This window comes from Anarrhichthys ocellatus, unplaced genomic scaffold (assembly GCF_004355925.1).
Source record: "Anarrhichthys ocellatus isolate YVR2014 unplaced genomic scaffold, GSC_Weel_1.0 scaffold62, whole genome shotgun sequence".
Taxonomy (NCBI): domain Eukaryota; kingdom Metazoa; phylum Chordata; class Actinopteri; order Perciformes; family Anarhichadidae; genus Anarrhichthys; species Anarrhichthys ocellatus.
In genome coordinates, this window is record NW_022280092.1 from 1083800 (window position 1) to 1097708 (window position 13909).

The following is a 13909-nucleotide window of genomic DNA, read 5'->3' on the forward strand; positions in this document are numbered from 1 at the left end:
GTGTGTGTGTGTGTGTGTGTGTGTGTGTGTGTGTGTGTGTGTGTGTGCGTACCACTTTTTTCCCTCATCCACTTGTTGGTAGAAACTATGCCGCCCACCTCTACAGTTCTGGAAAGGTGTTCTCGTTCTCCATCTCTCTCTTAGTTCTATTCCATTCAAACGATCTTTATTGGCATGACATTCAGCAGTTTTCCTCGTCAAAACAATAATACAAATTATAATTACATCGTAGAACATTACAATGAGCTAAATGAATGCATGTTATGAATATTTATTTGAACATGGTGGTAGTCAGTTGGAAACACACTGTAATGTAGCTAGTGTGGCACGCTCACCTTTCCTCTCCAAGGACAAGAATATGAGAATTTATGATAAAATCTTTATTTAATATCCGATGTTTTTGTAATTTTTGCCGTGTAGAAAACATTGCAGTGTAGAAGTAACTGCTAGTTCAATCCTTCATCGAGATGTTTAATATTGGGCTGAAAAGCACACTCTTCACAGACAATTGATTGGTATACAGTCAGTCAGATGTTATCACAAATACTATTTAAAGAGTACAACAGTCAAATACTTACTGGAAGTCAGCAAAGCAAGAGTATGCTTCCAATTAGTTTTGGACAACATTAAAGGTCAGTTAAAGTTTTAGTTAAGTGTCTGTGGTCGTCATAAACCCAATCTGACTTTTGGGTTACATGTTATGTTCTTTAAATATACTGCATAATAGTGAGTTGATTGTGTTGCAGTAAAGCTTGTAGTTAGAGCAGCAGGGTGAGATTGTGGGACGTCAGTGGGGGAAAAGCAACGGCAGCAAAAGAGAAATAAAGAGACAGCAGCTCTCTGTGTGTGTGTGTGTGTGTGTGTGTGTGTGTGTGTGGTTGGTTCAGAAATTGACATCTGCTTGTTTGTTGACACGTAGCCACAGAGATCCGCGTCTTATAACGTCGGGTATTGGTCGAGATATCAGCAACTCTAAACGGAGAAGTTCATGTCAGGATTTCCTGTTGTTAGAGAGACGGACAGATTCACATGCGGTCAGGCAGACAGACGACACTGTTTGGACAAAGATGACATCACCGCCGCTCAGAGTCACTTTTGCCACTGAATGCATACACAGGTTTGCAGAGGTCATGTTTTTTTAATATCTTCTAATAATTCAGTAGTATTGTTTGTTTCTGTTTGAGTTATGAGGGCATGTTTACTCTGTGATTTTGACACCCAGAGGGACAGTTCTACAAACATTTTGGTGGAGTAATTAGATAGGAATTAAGCATTTTAATGATGTTTATTATTGCAGTTCACATTCATTTGGGTAAATTTACTAACATTCTCCTACCGAGTGGCTGCCACATTTCCATGTTAAATATGTTTAATGGGCATAAATGCACTAAACCCACCACAGCTTCCTGGTAAATAAAGCCATCAGCGACTTATCGGAAGAGGACGGTTGTAAAAAGTGAATAGAGAGGGTGTGTGTGCCATTGTATCAACAACCGTTACGGGCGTGCCAATTCCAGGAACTTGGATGAGGATGACGATACAGATCCCAGGTGTAGCCTTGACAACGACTCGGGGACAAAAGACGATGTTAAAAAAAAGGGTCCGACTGAGTTTCCTAATACTCTTTTTGAGAAGATGTTAATCTGTGTGATGTGAACGATTGGTTGGAAAATCATACAAATGCATTGTATGAGCCAGAATTCAAATCCACACAATGATCATATGTAATATTTGTAAATGCTCACACCTGGGCACTGGTTATTAATGGTAACATTAAAGGTAAAGACATCGTGTGTTCACTTTCACATACATGCACAAGGACACACTAGTCAAAAATCCCTTCAATAGCCTTCCGACCTTTTTTTTATAATCGGTGTAGATAACGCATTCCCTCCCTACAACTGCTGTGTTTTGTTCCTGGTGCTCAGTCCTTTCACTAAACACACAAAGCACCCTTATCTGTCAGTGCAGTAAACTGTAGTCTAATAATACATTTCCCCCTGCAAGAGAGAGATTAGGATATTCAGAACGTAAACCTGCTTCATGTTATTTGCCCTGGTTGGGTTTGTGCACAGACGGGCAGTGAAAAGGGACTAGATGGCTTCAACCCGTGTGGTGGGAGAAGATAAGACATGATGATCGAATTAAGATGGTAGTTTGAAAGACAGAGGATAACAAAAGACACGCTAATAATGGATTTCAATCTATTCATATTGACTAATTATGTAACTGTTATAATATTGTATTATGTGTGCTTTTGTTGTCTCAGTGCCTGGAAACGTTGACAAGCCGTCAGATGGACATGCAGCTGTTCATCGCAGACGGCTGTAAGGAGGCTCTGCTGGAGGAGAAGAGACGCTTCTGTTTCCTGGTGGACAAACACTGCATGTTCTCCTACCAGTATGCCTCCTTCCACGAGAAGGTACAAGTCCCTTCTGCTGCTTATTATGTTAGAATCAAGTCAAGCTTTTCCTTGTATAAACGCTGCACAGGCTACGTTGCAGTGGAGGCGTAAAGCTATCTTTATGTTAGACTCAATGTGGCTTTGAAAGGGGAATCCAAATATGTCGCCGAGATAGTACATCAGATTATACCGCACGGAGATAAACATTCAAGACCTGAGATTGAACAATTTATTCCTCAACCCCCAATCTCAGTGCTCTCATGTTGCCATAGTGATGAAAATGTATGCACTGTTTCCGCTGATTACTCATGTTTTCTTTTAATATCTTTTCTTGCGTCCACGCCTGCTGGACAGGCCAGAGACATGCTGACGGCAAAGCTAAAGAGCTGGCAGGACCGGTGCAACGACGCCTCCGACATGCCCGACAGTATCTTGTCCATGATCGACGGACTGCGCACGCCCGTCGTCATCACACCTCTGCCCTCTCCCTCCCCGTCGCGGCACAGTATGGTACGATGGGGAGGCACAAATAACGTCTTATGATTACTTACAGATTAGATGATTCCTGAGCACTTTGCTGCATAGGTTTGCATATCAATGAAGAGAGAATGGAGTTCTTTAAAATGTGGAGTTAGTTTGAACAACGTGTATGTTCTGTAATCAAGATAAACCACATTTATTAAGCATGATGTAGCTTAATATTCACATAAATGTAATGATGTTTAATATGTTATGACTATAGCCAGTCGGAATGACTTGTTTATATCTTACAGTATGTTGGATCGGTGACTTTTACTGGGTCTTAAATCAAGCATCTTGCTAAATAAGCTATAGGTTAATGTTTAGCTATTGATGAGGCAGTGACTGCGATCATTAAACAGTCAAATATAGATAACAGTACTGGCTTCACTCCAGTGCTGGTCGTGCTAGGAATAGTGGGTGAAGCAGGAAATATCTCCCTGCATTTCTGCATAATTGTGTCATAAAATGTGGTCTGATTTTTTTCAAAGTCACAATAATGGGGAGGGTACATCTGCCTGAAATATTACCATAAAAACAGCTGCATGTTTTGGTGTATTTATTCAATTATTTAGCTTGAACGTTCAAAGGCAAGTTGGAAAAAGATTGTGTATTCACACGCTAACGTTTTGATTAATGTTGTTGTGGCAGAACATGTCCGCTCCTCTGGCTCCGCCTCTGAAGGCTCAGACCAGTCCTCTGGCTAACATGTTCACCCAGGAGAACAACACCACCACCGTAACCAGCCCCACCAAAAACAGCATAGGTAATATGGCATTGGTTTTTAATTTGGTACCTCTGTGTTGTGATGACTTCTGCCAATAGATCCCCCTAAAGGCTTCACACTGTTTACCTTTAAGCCTGTGCTTTTGTAGTGCACCCAACAAGAACTGTCTGTTCTTGTTCCTAGAACAAATAGCATCTGTTTCACTTGGATTTGGATTTGAGTATCACTTTTGTCTATTGCTGTTTCGTTGCTCTCTCAGCGCAACAGAGACGCATTTCAGGATGAAATGGTTGTATCAAATAAATGTTTATTATAAATGATTAAACAAGCACTGGATGGGCTGTCATAAAATGTGCTACAGATGTTTTAAAAGGATACAGTCCATTGACTTTTCCTTTGGTGCCACCACAAAGTTGATGTTTTTGTCTTGTATTGAAATATCGTGAAAACTATTGGATGGATTGTCGTTCAGTTTGGTACAGACGTTCACATTTTGATACGCTGATCTTTCAATTAGCGCCATCACCGGGTCGAATTTGACAATTTTCCAGTATTTTGATTTATGACCAAATACCTGCCAAAGTAATGACATTCCCATCAGCCTCGGCTATACATTATGTTGATTGCTAATGAGAAAATATCGAAGCTCAAAGCAACATTTTGCTCAAGTCGTTACTCTCACTGTTGCTCCTCATCATCATCCTCACCTTTCTTCCTTCCTCACTCCCCAGACCACGTGAGCAGCGAGGACCACAATCTGGCCAGGTCCGTGTCCGTCGCCACTGGCCTCAACAATATAGTGAAGAGGATGCGAGTGCGCACCATCTTCCCCCACACCGCCGGCAGCAACAACACGCTGCTCAGCTTCGAAGAGGGAGACGTCATCGCCCTGCTCATCCCCGACGAGAGAGACGGGTGGATGTACGGCGAGCTGGAGAAGAATGGAAAGTGAGTCGAACCACACGTGTCTGAATTATATGTCATTAAAAACTAAGATTATCCAAATAAGGAAAGGCATGCTGTTCTGTTCATACAGTACATTGATATGTGGATTTACAATAATCGCCTACACTTCATCATCCATTGTTTTATTTGTCATGTTCCTCCACCCTCCTACCGGTTAGAGGATTGACACGAGTCGGACTGCGCTGGCCAGATGGTCCCTCGTCAGATTGTTATGCTGACCATGTCCACGCACTCGCACAGCTCTCGGCTCCCCGAGTGCTGCCTGACTAAGGAAATCAAAGTAAAGTATGGCCTGAGGGTTGGATGTAGGATAGCGGGCTCGAGGGAGGCACAGAGAGAAGTTCAGAGTACCACCTGCTCTCCCACACAGACGGGCACCAACCGGGCCCACTCTCCCCGGGTCTCTGATGTCTGATTTTTGAAACGTGGATTTGATCTGACATCCTGGAAGTGTTGTTTTTAATTTGTATCATTCATCAGGTTTGATCTGTATCACCATCAAGAGAGATTACCTGGCAAATGTACAGTATATAAAACTGATCAAGGGCCTGCAGGAGGTTTGGCTTTAATGCGTTTGGGTCTCTCGCTGAGTTTCTCCCTTTGTCTTATGTCTGCTTTGATAGTGTTTCCCGGCAACTCGCCTGGCAACACCTAGACTGATTCACACACGCACTGTTGATGGACTGAGGGATGAATGTCAGCAAGACACTTGGTGATAAATACTACACCGCGGCAACATTTGACAAATAATGACATGTGACCATGCGTATTATCATCGTGGTCACTTTTCCGACATTAACTTGATCCCACTGTCTTATCGTTCAAGCAGGCTTGTTAGAGTTTTGCTTTCTTGTCCAGCAAAAGTCAGTTGGGGAAAGTTAACACCCTTGGCTACCAGTACTCGTGAGTTGTCCTTGAACAAGGTTTTTATTAATGCCAAGTTGTTTCAGTGAACCTGTCCAGTGGGAAACCTTTCCCTTGATAAATAAAGCTGCTGTTACTATGAGTGAGATTGAGTGAGGTGTATTTTCCAGCAGGAGTCTTTTTTTTTTTTAATCTCGGGTGCACAAAGGAAACGCCCATTTTCCTATGCCAGAAGTGCAAATATTAACATGTATAACTTATATGTATGTACTGATTACGAACAATCTTGTACCATAACGGCACAATGACACACAGTCCTTGCTCTGAGCTTTTGATAAAGTCAAGCTGTGACTCATTTTTAATTTTATAAACCTTTTCATTCTCTCATATCAATTCCTTAAAATGTGTTTTCAAGCTTAACTAAGTTTTTTTTTTTTTTTTTTTTTTTTTTTTTTGATCAGATCAAGGTGAGAAGGTGTCGGGGCGCCTAAATTTGGTGAAATCATTTGACTAGCTTCATCTCATTTTTCTCAATGTGGTTTTCAACTCCACAATGCAGTTGTTTTGGTGTGTGTATGTGTCGGCACGGACAAAAGGCTGCTTGATTTTATCTCACTGAGGCCACCAGAAACTTCATGGGTCTCTGCAGCCTGACTCGGATATCGACTCATTTATTAAACAAGCGCAAAGATTCATTGTAGCTCCAAACAAACCCGAATCGTGTGTCAGCTCAGCTGCTTTGAGATAAGACCTTCACCACAAGCCCTTGATTCATTCAAGTCACTGATTTCCTTTTGCTTCTTATAAAAGATGGATTACAAACAGTCCCCGACCAACAGGGGAGATTTGCTGTTAGAACAGATAAATTCCATCGAATCAAAGGCATTTGAAAAGGTTCCCTTTGATGATCTCCGTTTACAAATCGGAGCCATCCATTCCTGAGGACGTCTTTGCTGTGATGAAGTCCAACTTTTTCAGTAACCACGGACATACATCCACACAGTATATACAAAAATACAGATACTTATAATAGCTCTATAGCATCCCCACAATACTGTGGGGGAAATAGGCATATATGTGTCTTTATCTTCTGGTTAAGAGATGGAGGAATTCATTGAGTTGAGGGCCGACCAGCATAGCTCTATGCTAATCATTTAGAGGCTTTTGGATTCCTGTGCAATGAGAGCCGATCGGGCCGGCTGGCAGCAGGATATACCTCGGATGTAATCATCTCTAACTTGGCTTCTCTGTCTTTGTCTGTGTGTTGCAGGAGGGGCTGGTTCCCTTCATCTTACTGCCGTGCTCTCTCCGAGCCTCTCGTGAATAACAACAGGTAAGGAGACTCCAGGTTCACACACACACACACACACACACACACACACACAGTGGCAGGTTTCATGTTGCAGCCAGCTGTATTGTTGGCACTGTTTCCTCTAGTTACTCCTGTTAGAGAGGTAATCTTTCGAATCTTATGAGGGACTCTCCCATTCCTCAACCTTTGATTCCTGTTGTGCTTATTTTGTTTCCTCAATCGTCTAACCGTATGAAGCTTTTTCTGTTTGAAAGAGTTTGTTGTGTTGCATTATACAACGCAGAGTGAGGGATGCATTCGTTAAAGGATTCATACACCGTAAAACAATGTTTGCGTGTGTTTTGCTCATACAAATTCTGTGTAACTGAAATGAATCTAAAATGTCACACAAGCTCAGCAGAATATGAGGAAACAGGATGTTTTGTGCTGATGAATAGATTTAGCTGCTGATGAGAGAGAGAAGGTTCAGTGAAGTCGACTCCAGCCTTTTCTTCAAAGAGACTAATCCCTGTCGGATTAATTTATTAGATCTTAATGTGCTGCACCTCCCAGAGAGAGGCTGCCAACCAACTGCCACAGAAAGTTTAAAGTATAACCAGCGCTGGGGGACACAACACGCATAAGCATCCTGGTCCTTTTGTCCTTGTGAGGACCCTCCACTGACTGTATTTAGTTTGTGCCCCAAACCTTGTTTTTTTCATCATGCCTGTAAGCCAAACAATAAGTAACCCTAAACCCAAGATACAGCCCTTGAAGATAGAAAAACAGGAGTACACCCACATGCAAATTAGTTTTAGTGGCTTTATTTTTCCCCTTCTCCTACTTCCTTCTTCACTTCCATCTTTCATCCTTTCTTTTCCTTCATATATCTGTTTGTAATCCGTCCCCTCACCCTTCCTCCTCTTCCTCCTGCTCCTACCACAGTGTGTCTACGGCCCCGTACCGCAGTAGAAGTGTGGTCAACCTCCACCATCAGGACACGGAGACAGACGAGGCGACCATGGTGCTCCCCCCGGCGGACTACAGTGACGTCCCGCAGCGCAACGCCATCAAGAACAACACCAGCACCGTCGCCACAAACTACAAGCACTCCCCAACGCCCTCTGCAGCCTCCTCCTCCTCCTCGTCTGATCCCCACACGGTCAGTCAGTGGGTTGTTTGGATCACGTCCGTTCATCATGACATTTTCACACTTTTAGCAAGAGGAAAATGTTCCGTTAAAGAGATTATTGTTGTAAGAAATGTAATCAGCCCAGAGCACTTTGACCTTCTGTCTGCTGTCAGACCTTTCTGCTGTGCTGGCACAGTCACGGCGTAGTGTCGTGTTAGAACTGGCAATGTGAGGCTTCGTCTCACGTGATACCTACTGTACCCTCAGCTGTGCAGCCTTATCTAGACTGCTGATGACAGTACGTGTGTGTGTGTGTGGTGTCAGATGAGCTTTTTATGTCAGCCTTGGAAACCTGACCACAATCTGATAGACTGTCTGTGTCGGCCGACACACACACACACAATACAAAAATCTATTATTTGGACTGTTTGAGTTTGCCGTAGAAATTACTTCTATGGCGTGATTATCTTCCGGACAAATGCATGTGAGGCACAAGCACATACTGACAAGTCATTATTATGGGTATTTTCATTATCTGCTTGTACAAACAATACTGATTGAGGCTTGTTGTCTTAAGAAATTGAAATACTGAATTTAAATTTTGAAAAGCATACAAAAGCGGGGATTTTCTTGGCTCATTTGCGGACATAGCGTTGGAGGATGGCGCATTTATTATAAAGACAACAACGGTGTTGTTTACCTTTTATTATATGTGAGGCTTAGGTTGCATAAACTGCAGCTTATTTCTGTAAAAACCTCCAGTCGGATGGATTTGAGACTTTAAATTGTCCATAGGTGTTAATGTGTTTAGAAACTGTTTTGGTTGTGTGTAACTTCCTATCGGTATCCAAGGGATACTCTGCCTCTCACGCTGGGCATTTTAAGTCCTTTCCAGCTCCACATGACCCTGAACAGGACATGTAGTTACAGAAACTAGGATGGATTTGTTTTGCTCTACTTTGACTGTCGAAAAATCACCATAAAGACCCACCTTAGATTTAGATAAATATTTTTTTCGGGGGAGACAAAAAGACAAAATATCAGAGATGTGTTAGAAAGGCTAATGCAAGCTTTACTGCAGGAAACCTGTCTTGTTTTCCAAAATTGCGGTTCATCCTCTCATGGTTGTTGGGGATGAAGACAGAGGCCGATCTTCTTCACAGCACAGCTGTGAAGAAGATCGGCGTTGTTACAGTCTCTTCTCCAGTAAGAGGCAGTGACAATGGGATAGAGATGAGAACTGAGTCTGGGTCAGCAGTGCATACACAGTACCCTCAGATAACATAATGATGACGCGTTCTGTCCATCCTCACAAATGGTGACACAGAATTTGTATTTAATATCATCATTTCAGCCAGCAGCATGACTGTAGCTATTACTTTACGAATGTTGTCCCGTTTGCAGACCATGCAAAGTGTCAACCAAAGTTGCGGCTTTGCTCTGTGAAAGCTTTTGCAGTTTGCCTGCTCTGGATAAATGCAAATGTGCTGTGGTTGGTTCAGGGTGAAACGCACCTGCTCTGTCTGCACGATTGCATACACAACCGCTGCACTACATCACATAACACTTCTCTAGTCTACCTGGAGACTTCTGACGATATTTGGCACTTTTCAAACCGGATTATTTATGCATGTCTCCCATTTAAAATGTTTAAAATATCTCACAGTAACTATCTCTTACTCAGCCAGTGTCGGCATGATAAGTGTGATGCATCACTGTTTGTGTCATAAAGTGTTTAGTATGGGCAAGTGGTAAAGCGTGTGTTTCCTTTGCACTGATACTGGGAGGAAGTCAGTTTAATTCCCATACTATCGTATGATAATCCTGACCGTAGTCTAAATATCTATAATATCATCTGAAATCTACCAGTGCTATATTCACATATTTCCCCCTTTTTTTTCCCAATGTTGTGGGTTGGTTCAGAGACGACTAGGGGAGCAGAGCAGAGGAGAGGAGGGGAGGGGAGGGGAGGAAGGGGAGGGGAGACAGGAGGGCCGGGGGAGGTTGGGTTACCCTGTAATGCACCCTCACCATGAGAAAAAAAATGCACCCTCACTGTTTCTGTGCTTTTCGTCGAGAAAAAGATGAGGACTCGCAGGAATGAATGTATGTCGAGGATGGAGGCAAACAGAGAGGGAGAGTGATTGAGATCCACAAAGAAAGTAAAAGGGGCAGAGACGGTTTTGAGTATCAGAGCTACTTGTTATTGTTTATACTCAAACTCTAACTGAGCAGAACGGAAGACATTCATGCTGTGAATTAGCATGTCGACTGCACATATTAAACTGCAGTACAAAAGCAGAGACACTCAATGCTGTTTGGAGAATAGATTTAAAAAGTGTGTAGGTGTATAAAGAAGCGTGTCCTTTACCAGCCATGATTGCTGCTACGTGATTTGTAATCCAAACATCTGTAAGAGGAGGACAGATGTTACATTATTTAAGTCCTGTGGGGAATAACAGTGAGAGGAACTGTGCCAAGACTGAGACACTCTGTCCAGAGACATCAGTCACTCGATCCTCCTCTGACCTCTTGTGGAATCTCTGCAGTACTGCAGGTTGATAACTGGAAGAAAAGGCCAGCAGAAGGGAAGATCGACAGTTTATCTTCAGCACTTATGCTGACAAACTGTTTACAAAACAGTGTCTGTGTCCAAAATGACTCCCTAATCCAGTCATTCGCTGCTCCCTGTATAACAGACACTAGTATACTTTGGAGTAAACTGAGATTTCTGACAATTGTGTGATTTTTGTAGTAGCATTCATTTTTGTTCAGTTGTGGGAATTTACTGGCAGAACATCAAGTAAAATTGGACACCAAATGTAGTGCATTATATAGTAAAGAGTGATGTAGGACTCAGACTGTGGTTACATTTCTGGCGTGTTTACAGGATCATCTTTTCTGGCTACAGCAGCAAAGCAGAAACTCCAAACTCTGTTGCGTTGTGAGTGTGTGAGTGTGTGAGTGTGTGAGTGAGTGAGAGAGTGAGAGAGAGGTTCTTTTAGATTTGCTCCTTCTATGTCCCACTTCCCAGTCACTTTTGTTGTTTAGCTGTCCCTCTCACACATAGTCCCCAAGATGTAACCAAGAGTACAAGATCAGCATAGCTAGGACGATTTCAGGTGGGGAGGGTCACATGCTCTTAATTGAGGATGTACTTTAGTGGGTAATGGACTCAATATTCTGCTTTAAAAACATATATGTCAATCCTTTTAAATTAAACTTGATTTTCTGTTAAATAATGAGAACTGTCTAAAACAAAATCCTCACCTTCAGCGGTGAACCCCGCCCTAAACGTCAGGCACGTGTTCAGGCTCAGTGAAACTGACTTTAGCTTGTCAAAAGAAAACTTCATGTGGTTAATTGTGGAACAGACTTGAATTTCCAGAAGGTCCAGATTCCACACACTGTCTCGTGTTATGACACAGCAGCACGCGCTGCCTTTCCCACGCTTTCTCTGGCCCATCCATTTATCCAGCATGTCCAATCCTTCAGCAGCATGAAATATATATATATATATATGTGTGTGTTACTGTACATCACATGTGGCATAAAGGGGGATGTTTGAGGTGTTCATAGTGACAATGTCTCATGGTTATATACTGTGTGTTACAGTGAATGTTGGCCTTGTGATAGTGAGCCTGTGTTTTCTCCACAGGCAGTGCAGCCTAACGGCACCTCGAGATCTCAGCCTGCTTACCTCGCGTAAGTCTCATAAGCACATGAACGAGATGATCTCCCTTTTCTCTCTGTCAGACGTGCACTCATCACTCGTCTCTGCTGCCTTTTCACAGGGGAGGGAACCCATTCTCCACAGTCCGGCTACGTCCAACACTCACCAACGACCGCTCCGCACCGGTCATCTGATCGGTCCACATTTACGCACGACCCCTCCGCTCCCGCAACGTCTTGTCCAACCTTCCTGTGTCATCTACCGGGTGACGTGCAGCTCTGCCCTGCCTTTACTGTCCAGCAGCGTCTACTGGTCTGGAACCAGACAGAACTCGGCCAGCACTGAGACAAAAAAAAAAAAAAATGCCATTTGAATCTGGGAATCCGATCACTGCTGCAAACTCTCACGTTGAAAGTATTTTGGGACCGTTTTTATTTTCCAGAACAGATGCTCACATATTTAAGATGTATATGTTTTTCTATTTTGTCCCTCTGTTTGTGGTGGTGATGCTACAAGGACCACATTCTTACCCGCACTTGAGAAATGGATGAATGAAAACGGTCAAAGAAAATACTGCGATGTATTTATGCTGTTGATGTTGCTTGTTCATCGTCAACACGACTGTTAGAAATGCCATATAGGACGGTAGAAGAACGAACTTTAGAGGACCTCTGCATTTCAGCTTCAGGTCCTTATTGAAACGTTGCATCTTAGCGTCGATGCTGTGATGCCGACTGTTGCCGCGAGGAGAGACAAATCACTTCAGAGATGCCTTCAAAAAATCTTTAGTCCCTCTTGTATACACATTTGTACAACATATGCTATGAATATTGTCCTTTGCCATCTAGACAGGACTTTTGCCTTAATGACACAAACATAACTACATTACCTGTTGTGTCCTTCAAATTGTGGACTATCACCTCATCTTCACATTAGCAGTGCAGTCATTTCTGCTTTAATCATTGCACATGCATGTGCAAAGACCAGTCTGTAGACTTGTTATTGGCCCACATTACAATCTTAATAGAATTTGCTGTATGAAAAATAAAGATTTATTTCTTCAATTTGCTTTTTTGTCTATCATGCACAACGGGTCTACAAAAGTGTCTGAATGCTCTTATGAATTCCTTCGTTCATATAAGTAACAGAATATTTGAATTTTCATCACCCTTTGAAAATGAAAAAAAAAAAAAAATGAAATCAAGTAGTCAAAAAACATAAGCAGCATTCATTTTTAATTATAGTAACATATATAAAAAGTAAGAACCTCAATCATAAGAGCGTGCGTAGTGTGTTTTCTAAAGCAAGAATTTCTTTAAAATCACTCCCACCCAGTTCGATCTCTCTTTATTCTGCCATGGACAGTTGTACAACATCTGGCTGAGATGGAAGACGTAGACACAGAGACACTGCAGATACAGGGACAAGGACATTCTCAATTGATTGTCTGGTTGGGAGGAATGGGGCAGGGTGACTTGTCACAGAGTACTAAGATAAAAATCCAGAGATTGTACACATTGAGAGATTTCTTCAGGTTTTTACTCTCGGCTTCCTTGAAGTGAAACCCCGCACATTAAAGGAGGAGTCTGCGCTTTGACATAAGAGTCCTTGACGTAGGTAGAAATCCCAAGTAGAACAGTGATTGAGGTTGTAACGTCGAGGGCGTTTCAGATTGTATGTACCTGAGGTCTGCATTGGCCCTGGAAAAGCACAACCCAGCAGAATAGTCAACAAACTATCAGTGCAAATATGGCCCCTAGAAATAGTATCAACAAGAACAGACAAAATGGTGCAGGCTTTCAGTCTGAGACAAGTCCATTGTTTCAGCCGGGACACTTCACGTCTTTTTTTTTTTTCCCTGTGACACACTGAGCCAAAAACAAACATTTCAAAAGAAGGTTTACATTTCTGGAAAAAAGCTAATACATCAGTGATCTACATGGATTATGTGTTGACTACAATGTTTCTAAGCATTAAAATATGTGTGAAGTGTGCGAGCAAAAAAAAGAAAAACCTTAATTAAGCACATGTTTTAGTTCATTCTGGCTTGACAAAAACATGAAGGAATCTGCTCAGATCCTTGGATAACCGAGCTAAATCTACAGGATACATCACGACTGATGGAACCTCTGATGATCACAGCATGTAGTGAAGGCACTGACAACAGCTGGACACTTACAACTGGCAGATGAAAATAGATTTCTACACATGCCTCTAATAAAACATAATTCACGGTAATATCTTGATAATTTGTTGTACACAACATAATGGCAAAGAAAAGATGACAAAATAAGAGACAAAAATGCTGGATTGTATATATATATATATATATA

At 42.2% G+C, this 13909-nt stretch overlaps 2 protein-coding genes across 5 annotated transcripts in view; one reads left to right on the forward strand and one right to left on the reverse strand.

Annotated features, from left to right (window-relative positions):
- baiap2l1b (BAR/IMD domain containing adaptor protein 2 like 1b) overlaps nt 1–12297 on the forward strand; it is a 25860-nt gene extending 13563 nt beyond the window's left edge. For both annotated transcript variants that reach the window (XM_031872139.1, XM_031872140.1), the window contains exons 7-14: nt 2270–2422; nt 2759–2914; nt 3575–3689; nt 4382–4598; nt 6751–6813; nt 7717–7933; nt 11562–11608; nt 11698–12297. In XM_031872139.1, the coding sequence (XP_031727999.1) occupies nt 2270–2422; nt 2759–2914; nt 3575–3689; nt 4382–4598; nt 6751–6813; nt 7717–7933; nt 11562–11608; nt 11698–11770 (1041 nt within the window). In that variant the 3' untranslated portion in view covers nt 11771–12297. The remainder of the gene's footprint in view (nt 1–2269; nt 2423–2758; nt 2915–3574; nt 3690–4381; nt 4599–6750; nt 6814–7716; nt 7934–11561; nt 11609–11697) is intronic.
- Nucleotides 4–13909, reverse strand: part of bri3 (brain protein I3) — an 18033-nt gene continuing 4127 nt past the window's right edge. Inside the window, exon 4 of one of the 3 annotated variants that reach the window (XM_031872143.1) lies at nt 4–44. The gene's annotated coding sequence lies outside the window, so the exon portion shown is untranslated. Of the gene's footprint in view, nt 51–824; nt 875–13909 lie in introns of those variants that run through there. The other 2 variants (XM_031872141.1, XM_031872142.1) reach the window with 2 other exon arrangements.